General features: G+C 40.2%; 1 protein-coding gene across 2 annotated transcripts; it reads right to left on the reverse strand.

Moving 5' to 3' along the window:
- Window positions 1–5,342: 5,342 nt before the first annotated feature.
- LOC143508845 (E3 SUMO-protein ligase ZBED1-like) lies at window positions 5,343–8,181 on the reverse strand. 2 transcript variants are annotated; one of them, XR_013129514.1, is made up of 5 exons: window positions 7,307–8,181; window positions 6,917–7,060; window positions 6,368–6,838; window positions 5,682–6,273; window positions 5,343–5,604 (listed from the first exon to the last, which is right to left on the reverse strand). XR_013129514.1 is itself a non-coding variant. In XM_076997446.1 (4 exons), exons 1-4 carry the CDS (start codon window positions 7,649–7,651, stop codon window positions 5,812–5,814), a joined length of 1,422 nt encoding a protein of 473 aa, XP_076853561.1. In that variant the 5' UTR covers window positions 7,652–8,181; the 3' UTR covers window positions 5,343–5,811. The 2 variants fall into 2 exon arrangements, 1 of the variants encoding a protein (XP_076853561.1); XM_076997446.1 differs by having other exon boundaries at window positions 5,343–6,273.
- Between the last annotated feature and the right edge of the window lie 4,822 nt (window positions 8,182–13,003).

A 13,003-nucleotide genomic window follows, 5' to 3' on the forward strand; every position in this document is an offset into this window, starting at 1 on the left:
CCTTTCCTCTTATGTAAGTCACCAGTGTGTCTTTTGCACTATGTAAATAATAGAAAACAAACCTCTTGTAACTAATGTGAAAAAATGGTTCTATGAAGTATCTTCATTGTGCTGCTTGTGTTTCTATGGCTATTTAAGGTCCAAACGGCACGAGCTACCTGTAGACTCTTACACAGTAAATGTTGTCTTCAAGGCTCACCTGACCAGTCATTAATACCATTAAACTCTTTTAATGAAACTAGCTGCTGTGGATTCTTGTTCATTTCTCACAATTCATTTGTCACTGGTTGTTTATCACAGCTCGGATGACACCTCCTGGGTCTCCTGGATTGTAAGGGCAGTTAGACCATGCAAATGTCACCACTTCAGCTAGCTCTCAGAAAACAAAGCAAAAAAATAATTAATGCAGTACGTATCTGAGCACCTGTGTTCTCTGACCAACTGCTTGAGCACTGCCGCCTGTGTTACATAGATAACTGGGAGTATACTTCAGCTGAGCTACACAATTCTTTTGTGAAATTACAGCAAAACCCAAAATTGCAATTACTACAGATATCAAAATTTATCATTTCTTGTTTGCTGCTGAAACAAAGAGAAAACTAGGGTTTTATCCTTATTGCCGAGTGCAGTAGACAGTTCTGAGACAGTACAAATGTGACCAGGTTACTATGTGCCTTCTGTGCCAAAACACTAATCACCAGTTTGTTGAGGAAGGTCTTGCTTGGCATTAGCCAAGCTGAAGTTGTTTTCCATCATAAAATAAACACATTGCATGTTACAGTTTTTCTCATTTGCCAGGACACATTTCCTGAAACCATGCACCTATTTCTCCAAATTGTAAGCACAAAACCCGTCACACAATAAATTCACAAAACCTCTGACTCTTCCTGCAAAACCAAACTATTGCCTCAAAACAGTTCTAGCAGTGCTCAAAACCAAACAACCAATGTTGTCAAATCAGGCCTCGAGTCAATCAACATAAAAAACTGTACTGAACATTCATTACACACAAGACCGAAAAAAGGAAAACCCAATGATCATATCATGAAGCTGTAGAAATAAACTTTATTGGCCACAACGGAAAATGCTGTTTCAAAACAAAACTCTTCTTTAGCAAAAATGAGTAATTATAAACTGTAATATATAGACAAAGGAATAACTTACAACAGAAGTGCATTCACCCCTTCTGAGTTGCAGTCAAGGGGTACAGTTGCTTCATCTGCATTCTGTTGCGTTTTAGGACACTATCAATAGTGCAAGGGCTGATACTGTTGATGCCTTCACAGTTGACATGGTCGGCAATTATTTTCTGCTGTATTTCATGCAGTGTCATTACATTGTTCTGACAGATCATGTCAACAATGAGGGTCTGGCTTCAACAAAGTCTGGCTTGGTGTGGCTTCAACATAGACGTTCTCCCCCTGATATTGCAGTCTTGCGATTCTACAAAAGAACACGCCATTACAAAATATTACATGCAGCACTAAGTATACAAATGTTTCAGGAATTAAATACCATTTTACAGATCTGTATTGAGTCATGTAAACATATATACGAAATGAATAAAGCAATTACCTGGTCTCCTCTCTGAATGTTCGGACTATGGTGGACATGGTGAATCTACTCATTGGGCTGAACTCGAAGTTCTGCTTCCCTCATAGTCAATCCATGGACAAGAACGTGGTCAATGATGGTTGCCCATATTTCATTTGAAATTATCATTCTTCGTCTCGTCCCTCCTCTTCTTCCTCCTCTTCCATCTCACCCTTACTCTCTCTGTTTCTATCTATAGTGAAACTTGTAGTCCTCCTTGTTGTCCTTGTTTCTTCACATCATTTGTCCTATGTGTGATCATTTTAGAGTGGCTGTGTTGTAAGACAAGTGTTTTATTTGAGTTTCACTTTTGCTACCTGTGCTTACCATTATGCAAACCAAGTACATCACAGTTCAATATGTGTTTTAGAGGGTGAAAATATGTTTGCAAACTGTGTCTTAACAGGTGGAAATGTTAAGGTTCTGCCAAAAAGGTGAACCTGTTGTGACTAACTAGGTGAAATGTGCTTATGGTTCTGCCAAATGGGTGGTGATTTTAATAAATGGGGTTGGGACAATGATAATTTGGTTCAGAGTTTTGTGTTTTAGCAATTGAGAAAAACTGTAAACTAGTTACTCAAAACCTGCAAACTTCATCAGTGGGTATCGCCCCAAGAATATATTTACGGACATATATTTTGTCCGTATATGTGCATGGTCATCTGATTTTTAATTTGATAAGCAGAAAGACCTGTTTGATGAGCAGGTTTGAATGTTTTTCCTGATAACATGAATTGACCGACATTACCAAGACAGAAACTGCAGTGACATTTCCCTTTGTAATTTTGTAACACTAGATGGTGCTCATGTGCAATACTTAATTACATTGTAGTTTTCTGATTATAGAACAAAGCTGGCAAAAGCAGAGGCTGCAGGGAGAAGTGGAGGGGGTGGCTGTGCTTAGGTGCTTGTACTTATTCTTACATGAAGGTCGAGGATGTTTAATGTCAGCACACAAAAAAATCCTTTTCAATATAAAGATTTTTAAAGAGTGGGGTTTTATTTGGGGGAGCAGAGGGTGGAAGACGATGGGTTCTGAAAAGTTCTTGAAATGTGTTGGGTTTGGGTGGAGTGGCCTGGCATGCAGGAGGAAAGTCCTGCAGTGATGATGTCACTCCTGAGGGAGACATTCCACACACTGCTCCAGGATCCTTACCCCAAACAACAACCAACAGTTTCACGTGAGTCCTTCCTCTCTCCTCCTCCCCTCTCCTCCTCCCTTCTCCTCCTGTTTACTCTTTCCCTGAGTGCCCTAACTGTATCACTAGGAGGAAGATGTCTGTGTGTCCGTGCAGAAGAATATCAGTTTCTTGTGTTGTCACAGTTAAGTGTGTTGGCCAGCGTGGGCCGGTGGGGTTGGGGGGAGATTCCTCAGCTGTGCTTCGGACACATTTGGCTGGCCAGAGTAAATGAGAACAGGAGCCTGTGGGAGAGAAGAGGAGTCAAGCTCCCACAGCAATCACAGAGCCACTTGCAATTGCAGTTCTTCTCAGTCAATTTGGGTCATTTCTCAGATCAGAATTGAAATTCTCAAAACTTAATTCAATCTTCACATCTCATTGTCACTTGTGCACAACATAATTGCATTTCTCATTATGTTTCACATTCACAAATGCTTTTGTACATTTTGCAAATGGTCATGAACAATTGTCTGTTGTTTTTTGCATTATCAATTGCTTATGTCATGTTTATGTGTTCTACAGATTGTCTGTTGAAATGTCTTACCCTCCAAAACATTTAGGCTTTAGGTCATTGCATGCAAAAAGCCTAACTTTATATTTCTTTTTTAATTATTTTTGTTACATTTTGGTAATTTATCCTAACTTGATTAAATTGTTCACAGGTGAATCTTGGCATTCAGTTAAAGTAAGAAAGGGAATTTGTGAAAGTTTAGATCAACCAGTGGTCTTAACCACAGGTCAGAGTTGCGTTTGATGAACCTTTACTGTAACTGGCAAACATTTACTGCTAAACACTGCAGTATCACAAAGTCTCATAATGGAAAGACAAGGCCATGTACTGGGTGAACAGCCAAGAAGAGACGTGTGGTGTAAGGCTGAGGGGACAAAATAGAGGAAGAGGTAGGAGGGGTCCCAGGTGAAATGAGGGCAACAATTGCAGACCATGTTATACATGTAAATCATGGTCTTACAATGGCTGAAGCTGGTTCAGGTGTAGCTGAATATTGGAAGTTATTAAGTTATTAAGTTATTCAAACATTTCATAGAGAAAACATGTAAGTAATTCAGAAATGTGCACTCAGCTGTAATGCTGCACACTGACAAATTCTGAAATGTTATTACATTTTATGTTTTGCATTTTTGCACTCATACTATATAGGATATCAAGACTAGCTCATAGGGGTGGCAGAGATTCCATTTTCACACATCAACAAGAGGAGGCTGTATGTGCTCAGGCTCTTTTGAATGTGTAGAGTAAGTTTCTAATTTTGCAGTTTTTCCTGTCAAACAGTTGTCTGTCTTTACTGAATTTCAATTACATTTGTTTTTGTCAACAAATTGCAGTGCAAACAATACAGTCAAACAATATTACTAGAGTGTCTTCAACTAAGGATTTTCATAGTCCAATCTGATTTGTCAGATTATCCTTTTAGTCGATTAATAGTTGAATCTGGGTTTTTTTTTTTTTAATCTAGAGCACCTTAAACGGTGCTCATTCAGGACTTTTTTCCATTTCAAAGTAAAAATCTAAAACACAGATAAATGAATAAACGTGGTAGGTTGGCTTCATTCAGCTTTTATTTATTTACTTACTTATTTTTTTTTTTTATGAAATGTTAGAGAGCATTAACAAAAAAAGTCACCGTGTTGCAGTGCGCATATCGAACTGTCAGACAGGCACTGTGCAAAATGTCAAAAATATTTTAAATGTGCCTGCCTGAAAATGTAAAAAAAAATGCCACACAACAGCAAAAAAATATAAGTAAAGGTTCAAGTAACAGGGTTTAAAAAGCAAACAACAACAAAAAATGTTTATTGGCCTACTTGCCGAGACACACCGCGACGAGGTGAGACTGTCACATGGTCCTGCCTCCCCCCTGTCAGTCATGTCTTTTGTTTTGTTCTCTGTGTGTTTGAGTGTCTTTTATTTTGAAATCCCTAGTTGAAATCCCTAGTCTCTGTCTTCACACCCCTGCCTTGTTCTCCACCCCATCGTTATTGCTTTCAGGTGTGTCTTGTTGGGTTCCTTGTTTAGTTACTGTATTTAAGTCCTGGGTTTGATCTCTAGTGTTCTCGGTTATTGAGAGTTGTAAGTTCTGGTTTTGCTCTTGATGTTGGCATTCTTGCTCTTTCTATGTATTTTATGTTGGCCTTTCATGTAGTGATGGCCAGATGAAGCCTCATGAACCCTTGAAGCTTTCTATCGAGCTGGTTCAAAAAAATGTTCATTTCTCGAAGCTTCATGTGCACACAAACCCCCCTGCTGATCAACACCTTTATTATCATTTCAACTATTTGTTAAGTCGTATCTTTATTTCGTTGTATTTACCCCCCCCCCCCCCCCCCACACACACACACACAGTAAAGGCCAGTCTGGAAAAATATTGTCTGACATGTAACTGGTCCGTGGTGCAAAAAGGACATGCAATAGGACATGAGATGTTTGTGTTAAAACTGTTGCAGTGCTTTCAAGAGATGAGACAGTGATTGTATAATAATTGATTCTATATATTGTTATTAAGAAACAATATTATTTTTACTGTGCTTGGACTCAGTCGGTTTCTTTTCTTGGAGATGACCTCTCCAGCTTTGGAGAAAACCCTTTCACATGGTACTGAGGAGGCAGGGGTGCACAAGTATCCCACAGCAAGCCTGTATAGGCTTGGATATATGCACCTCTGTCTCTCCCAGTACTGAAGAGGATCCTCTGTTCGGTCAATGTTGCGCTCCGCCAGGTATCTCTGCACTTCCACTGTGGCATCAGCAGTGACACTGTGAATTCCTCTGGACTCGGTGACCATGGCATCTAAATGAAACCAGAGTTTGCTTCCTAAGGAGCAAAAACAGATTAATATAAATGAGGTCATAATTCCAAAACTGACTTTAAACCAAAGCAAAAATACTGACCAGGTCTTTCAGCTGCAGCATCCTGTGATGTTGAAGCTGCAGCTGAAGATGAATGTGATTCTCTGGAGATTACACTGGCACATTTTGAGGTGAGTCGTTTTATTGCTTCATCTGCCTTTGTTGGGCTAAATTAACCAAGTGATTTGTACCTTGGGTCTAGTAGTGTTGCCAGTGACATAATGCTCATGCTTTGGATTTTGTCAAGCCTTTCCCTAAGGAGTCTGATGAGGTGCTCCCCCAGCTCTCTAGCTACTGGGACTGTTGCCTTTGCTGCCTCTTCCTGGAGCATCTTTTCAACCATTTTCAATAATGGCACCACTTTGGAGCCAGATACCTTTTTCTCCTCCGATAGTTCTATAGTAGCCTCGTGAAAAGGAGACAGTATAGACAGGCACGCACAGATATTATTGTAATCATCAGAGGTCAGCGCAGCAATGTCAGTTTGTAACCCAGCCAAAGCTGCCCCCACAGGCTCCCTGAGTTCTGCTACTCGCTCCAGCATTTGAAATGTGCTGTTCCATCTTGTTTCAACCTCCTGAATCAGTTTCTTTTTTGGTTTTCCCATGTGCTCTTGAACAAGGTCCAGCTTCTCCTTTAAAGATGAAAAGTAAGTGTTAAGTGATAAAATGTGTTACATATGAAGCAATACAAAATGTGTAAACAATATGAAAATAAAAGTTACTGACTTTGGCAGTTGTGCTGCTCCTAAAATAGCCCACCAGCTTCCTTGCCTTTGTACGAATGGTGGACAGCACTGGGGTCAGTTCAAGAGCCTTTTTAACAACTAAATTCAGGGTGTGAGCAATGCAGACTGCATGACACAGCTTAAGGTTCTTGCCACAGGCAATCATATTAGATGCGCCATCAGTAACCAGACATGTGACTTTTGATTTTATTCCCCATTCTTCCATGAGGGAGGATTTCACACATGCCAAATTCTCAGCTGTGTGTGCCTGTGGGAATTTCACTACACCAAGTAGTGTAGACTTCAGACATGTGTTGTCATCTATAAAATGGCAGGTTACAGCCAAATATGCATCCATATTGAGAGATGTCCACATGTCTGCAGTCAAACTCACTGCAGGGACTTTCAGGACCTCAGCTTTGGCCTTCTCCTTCTCTTGCTGGTATTTGGCCTCAGCCATGGCCTTTCCAGCCTAAAGGGAAGGTAGAAAATAATGATTATTTGAAAATAATGAAGTATTTCAGTACTTTTTCCATGTCATCACACATACCTTCCTAGTTGGGAGAACATAAGTTGGATCCAATTTAGCTACAAAGTCCCTGAAGCCTTTATCTTCAACTATGCTGAATGGCTGTGTGTCTTTAACAATCATGGAGACCAAAGCCTCATCCAGCTCCTCCTTTCTGGTCACTGCCTTTGTCATAGAAAAGTACAGTACTCACTGTATATACACATTTTACATGTGCATAATAATGTTAACAGTGCGAGATTATATTAGATTATATATATTATTACATTATATGTAATTGATAAACTTTGCACATGTGCAATGGTTGTCTTTATTTGCTTTTATTTTGATGTGTATAATAAATGTAAGTCTTAGTATTGTCAATGTCATTATTATCATGGTTGATTAATAAATATGAAAAAGGAAACCCACCTTGGCTGGTCCAATTCCATTCCCCTCATTATTTTCATGACAGGCACGATAATGCCTCAGCATAGATGAGGTGTTGTTGTTGTACCCCAGTTGCTTGGAACCCAACAAACACTTCACCTTGGAATGAAAAATACGACTTGTGAATATTATAGTAGTAACACATTTCATTATATTCAGACATATTATGTGTAATACCTTATCGGGAGAGATCTGTTCAAAGTGTTTCCATACAGGGGAAACTCTTCTCTTCTTACCAGGCTCCATGAAAACAAGTTCATCTATATCACGGACAAATTGGCAAAACTCCAACATGAATACTAACACGCAACTTTTGCGGGAATCCATTGCGCTTTATATATGTTCAAAAATCACGCCAATACTCGAATCACGTCCTGAACCGACGAGGCTTCAGACGTCATCAGTGACGTCACTCGCCCTAAACGAAGCAAGCCTCGATACGCGCTTCATAAACGACTTCCTGGATTTCTCGACACAAGCTCCGAAGCTTCGGTATCATTTTGCCCATCACTACTTTCATGTCACCTCTGTTCTTTGTGTTGAGTTCTATCATTTTTATGTCAGTTATTTCATTAAAACTCCTCAAATCTGCAATTGCGTCCCACTTGCTCAGCCCATCCGTTACAGAAGAAACGACCGTCGCAATGGACGCAGCAGACACTGGAGTTAGACCGGTACCTACCCTACCCCCTCCCAAGGATGTGGAGGAATACATGTCGCAACTGGACTGTTTGCAATCATGTCTCGCCCTGGACACTACGGGTAAGCCTATTGCACTACCCTCATTGACTCACTGCCCGGACATATTTGATGGTGAGGGGGATTCAGCTGATTGCTTTGTGCTACAGAGCAAGGCCTACTTCCAGTTTTTAACATGCCTGCACCCGTGCCGGAGGCCCGGAAGGGGTCACCGCCGCCTGTCCCGGGGCCTGCCTTTACACCGCAATCGAAATTTGTCCTCCGCTTTTAACCCATCTGTGCAGTTAGAACACGTGCGCGCACACACACACACTAGTGATTACTAGGGGGCTGTGGATCACTCGTGCCCAGAGCGGTGGGCAGCCCGCGCCCGGGGAGCAGTTGGGGTTGGGTGCCTTGCTCAAGGGCACCTCCGTTAAGGCCTCAGGTCTAGTAATCGAACCCACGACCCTCCGGTCACAAGACCAGTTCCCTACCACTAGGCCATGACTGCCCCGGTCTGTGCCCGGTTTTGTTCTGTGCGTGATGCCGTCATGTGTCGTCATGTGCCCATGCCCATTTCTGTCTCTGGTGGTGTTTCTGTCCCTGTACCCATGTCTGTTCCTAGAGTTGTCACCCATTTTGTTCCTGTTCATGTGTGTGTTGTGTTGAGTATTTTTGCCTCTGTCTCTGCCTTGTTCCCTGTCCGCAGTGCTGTTCCCAGTTCTGATCCTGCTTCCCCGGTGTCGGTTGCTCATTCTAGCCCTGTCCAGTCTCCCTCGGAGCGGCGCGCCTTGGAGGGGGGTTATATCACGTGGTCCTGCCTTTTTTTTTTTTTTGAAATCCCTAGTCTGTCTTCACACCCCTGCCTTGTTCTCTGCCCCATCGTTATTGCTTTCAGGTGTGTCTTGTTGGGTTCCTTGTTTAGTTGGTGTATTTAAGTCCTGTGTTTGGTCTCTAGTGTTGTCTGTTATTGAGAGTCGTAAGTTCTGGTTTTGTTCTTGATTGCATTCTTGCTCTTTCTATGTATTTTGTTAGCCTTTCATGTCACCTCTGTTCTTTGTGTTCTGTCGTTTTTGTCAGTTATTTCATTAAAACTCCTCAAATCTGCAATTGTGTCCCAGCCGCTCAGCCCATCCGTTAGACAACACGACCGAAACGACAAACGGCTGAATTTTTTTTTGCCTTACGCATTTTAAATGGTATGCCATGTTGGTGGTTGTCGTGTGAAATGAAAGATGTTGATTACATAACTTGCACTTTACTTTGTTTGATTCATCTTTATTCAAAATACTCCCACAATTTTGAATTTTTATTTTATTTTATTTTTTACAGATCTACTTTTGAAGTTGATGACATGCCGAGATCTACCAAGTCAAACACAAAGGCCGGGCAATAATTTAAACAAGGAACCCCAATCACAGTTCAAATGTAGTTGTTTTTTTATTTGCACAGGTGGAGAATAAGACGTAAATCCAACAAATGGGGGAAATGATCAAGGCGTCAAAACAGAACAAGAATCTCACAAGAACTTCACACCATCTCTATCTCTCTTAGCCACACACACACAAGCAATAACTCTAGAAAAGATTACTTCAAAGCAGGAAGAGAAGATAAGTTCAATATTTAAGAATGCTAAACTTCACTGGGCAGTGGCACTGGCAGGGAAACTGGCAGATGGATTTAAATTCAACTCAAAAACAGATAAAAATTGGAACATACTTTTCTAAGTATATGAATATGTGTAATTCAAGATAGTAACATACTCTAAGTCTAGTATGTGGATATGAATAAGCCCAGTGCTTAATTTGTAAATCAAATGATGCCTGAACGCAGACAGTGGCATGAGACAAGGGGTCACTGAGGCCAACAATGTCACTGGATCGCACACAAAACGTAACACTTAGGCGCACAAATGTCAAAAGAACAAGCCAATTCGTGTATATATAAATTACTTTTAAGTTATTTACGTGTGGTTTATAAGTGTTTTAAGTGCAGAAGTGCATTTTCAAGTACTTTAGCCTAAAGCTAACACTTTTCAAATCTGAAACACAAAGCAACATTAAAATTCGTCAGGTAAATGTTCCTTCCCCTGTTTTTGAGGGGTGTTTCTTTATACTACCACATATCGTTACGGACAACACTGCACAGAATGTGACACGGCAAACGCTTCCCATGTTCGCGGAGGTTCACGCGAGGTGTGCGGAGTCGCGCGCTACGGTCACTCGCGAAAGTATAACTAGCTTTATAGGGGAGACGCAGAAAGGCATCGCTAAAAGGGAGAGCTCTTATGTCATTTAGGAAACCTGAATGTGGATCTTGTGTTTAAAAATGTCTTTATAGAATTGTTTGTTCAATTAATTGGTTCAATGCAGACAGATTTCTTCATAACTTATAATTAGTAGGCTTGAAAGTTACCGGATCGAGGCAGACAGTTTCCGGAACGCACCCTTCAAAATGAGAGTTCCCGGATCCTGTTTCGGCAGGATCCGGCTCAAATTAAGCCCTGAATAGGCCTATGCCTAGTTCAAGATGAGAATAATAAAAAACACTTCTCTACCTTAGTGAGACTTCTGGCACTGGGGGGAGTCAGCTAGCTTCTCATAATCCGGGCAGTAGGAGCTGAGCACCAGCCGCGAGGTGGTCATCAGTCAATGTGGTTCTGTACTTCGACTTAATTATTTCATTATTAGTTCATTTACCTTTTCGGTTAGTAGAACTGATTTTGCCGGGAAATCATTAGCATACCTCTTGTAAACTGTGAGAAAATGTCGCTCCAAATTCCCCTTCTTCGGTATGGCCACAGTACCATTACAAGTCAGGGCCCGTATTTATCAAACTTCTTAGAGTGGAATTTTGGACTTAAGTGCTGAAAAATTCTTAGATTTGCTCCTACTCACGGAGTTAAGTTTAAGTGCCAGTTATCAAAACTCTCAAGTATAAGAATCACTCTTACTCTCCCGAAAAGTTAAGACTGCTCCAGAGGACTCGTAAGTCGTTAAGAGTTGCCACCAGGGGGCTGAGATGGCACTGAGAGACGCGTGCGAAACTTCATTTTAGGTACATATTTCAATTATATATATATATATATATAAATATGCACAAATATGCACAATAATTAGGCATTAAGATAAGCATGGGTTTAATTTTTTTTTCTGCCTTTCATTTTTTTCGTGCAAGAGTGTAATATTCATGCTACGATTTAATACTTTAAATATAAGCTTTGACATCTGCCTTGTCAGTTATTGTATGTCATTTGGGAGTGAGTCCTCTGCCAGACGTCCTTCAGACGCTCACTTTTCCTCCAGCCATTGATGACTGGAGGTGTTTGGAAGCGCTGTCAAAGAGGGAGGGGCAGATGGAGAATCTGCGTTCAAGCCAGAGACCGTATGTCACTGGTTCAAGCCAGCAGGGTCAGGAGCACTTCTTTATTACTGACGGATGCAATAATTTTGAAGTGACAATTAGCATCACAGTGTTTGTGTGCAAATCTAAATAAATGATAAAAAACCTTGTCTTTAAGATATGTTTTAGAATTTCATTAATGCAGGATCCTGACCCCTCTTCACTCCACAGATGCACCACCACACAAAATGCGCTAAGAGGCTTGCCCGGTGGTCCTCCGCCTGAATGTGATTTGGTTAGAATTTATGCAGTATCCAAAATAAATAAAATAAATGAGAATAAATAAAATAAATGAGAAAATATATGAATAACAAAAGAAAGAAGGGAAAATTATACATACCAGTGCATGTCACATACTTAAAGGTAGATATGAAATATTTTTTTAATGGATTATTTATTAACTACGTAAATACGCTGTGTTATTTCACAAAATTATGACTGCAACATTATTAAATTAAATTATTTTAGACATAAGTCAATTCTTAGCGGCATTCTTAGGAGTAATTCTAAGAAGTTTGATAAATACGGGCCCAGATGTAGGCACAAGAGTTAAAATTAAGTAAAATCATTAAATATGTAAAAACTTAAATGAATTTTACCTTCACTGTTTTTCAGATCTAATCTAAAGTCTGCAGCCAGAAACAAGCTTCCATCTGAAGGGGGATAAACCTTTCATAATTAACTGAAATAAAAATGGGAGAAAAATAGTGCTGGTGCAAAATTCTCCTTTGGGTGGGATCGCTGAGTAAGCAGGCCTGCAATTCCCTCCCCGCGCACACACACTCAGAGGAAAGATGTCCGTTTCTCCAGCATGATCTCAGTGAGAAATCTCCTCCTCCTTCTCTCCTCCTTTTTCTTTCCATATCTCTCTCGCTGCTGATTCTCAGAGAGGCAATTTTTTAAACATTTATTATTACCCAAAATCCACTCAGTAACAGCATCACTCTGCATTGTCTGTGAGTCTGAGACTTCACATGTCTCTTCTGATTTAGAAGTACCCAGCAGAATTTTTTTCAGTACAAAAAATGTGATCTGTATTAAAAGTGGAACAGGACTGCCTCACTGTGAAATGTACTACTACAGACTGAATCATAGCATTTTCAAATACTGGCCAGACATTTTATTCTTGACAGTCAAATAACTTGAGGTGTTATGTCTTTAAGTATGTCTGCCTCTCCTTCTCTCTCTCCTTTTCCCCTCTCCTTCTTTCTCTCACCCTTCTCTCTCTCCATCTCCCTCTCCTACTCCCCACCTTTTCTATCTCCCTTTGACAGCTTTTCCAGTATTCATTATGGTATCCTTTTTGGTCCTTAAGGTCATCAGGTGCATTAAGTTTGTACAATAAGTTTATGATATAACTCTTTTGGATTTTTAATCAGATAATCCTCTAAAATGTGTACATGTTTCAAATATTAACATTAAGTGTATGAACTGAAGAAATTGCATCAATCCAGTTTTTTTTTAAATCTATCTAATTATATATATATATATTTATTTATATATTTTTTTAGGGGTGGGCATAGATTAATTTTTTAATCTAGATTAATCTCACTGAAATCAATCTAGATTAATCTATATTAAAATGGCTCATAAGCG

Source organism: Brachyhypopomus gauderio, chromosome 2 (assembly GCF_052324685.1).
Source record: "Brachyhypopomus gauderio isolate BG-103 chromosome 2, BGAUD_0.2, whole genome shotgun sequence".
Classification (NCBI taxonomy): domain Eukaryota; kingdom Metazoa; phylum Chordata; class Actinopteri; order Gymnotiformes; family Hypopomidae; genus Brachyhypopomus; species Brachyhypopomus gauderio.

What these genes read in the sequence shown, in the direction of transcription:
- LOC143508845 (XM_076997446.1), bottom strand. Translation starts at nt 7,651, where the DNA reads ATGGATTCCCGCAAAAGTTGCGTGTTAGTATTCATGTTGGAGTTTTGC. An exon ending in ATGGAATTGGACCAGCCAAG is followed by an intron (nt 7,061 to 7,306) that starts GTGGGTTTCCTT and finishes TCTATGACAAAG; the next exon opens with GCAGTGACCAGAAAGGAGGA. An exon ending in GGAGCAGCACAACTGCCAAA is followed by an intron (nt 6,274 to 6,367) that starts GTCAGTAACTTT and finishes TCATCTTTAAAG; the next exon opens with GAGAAGCTGGACCTTGTTCA.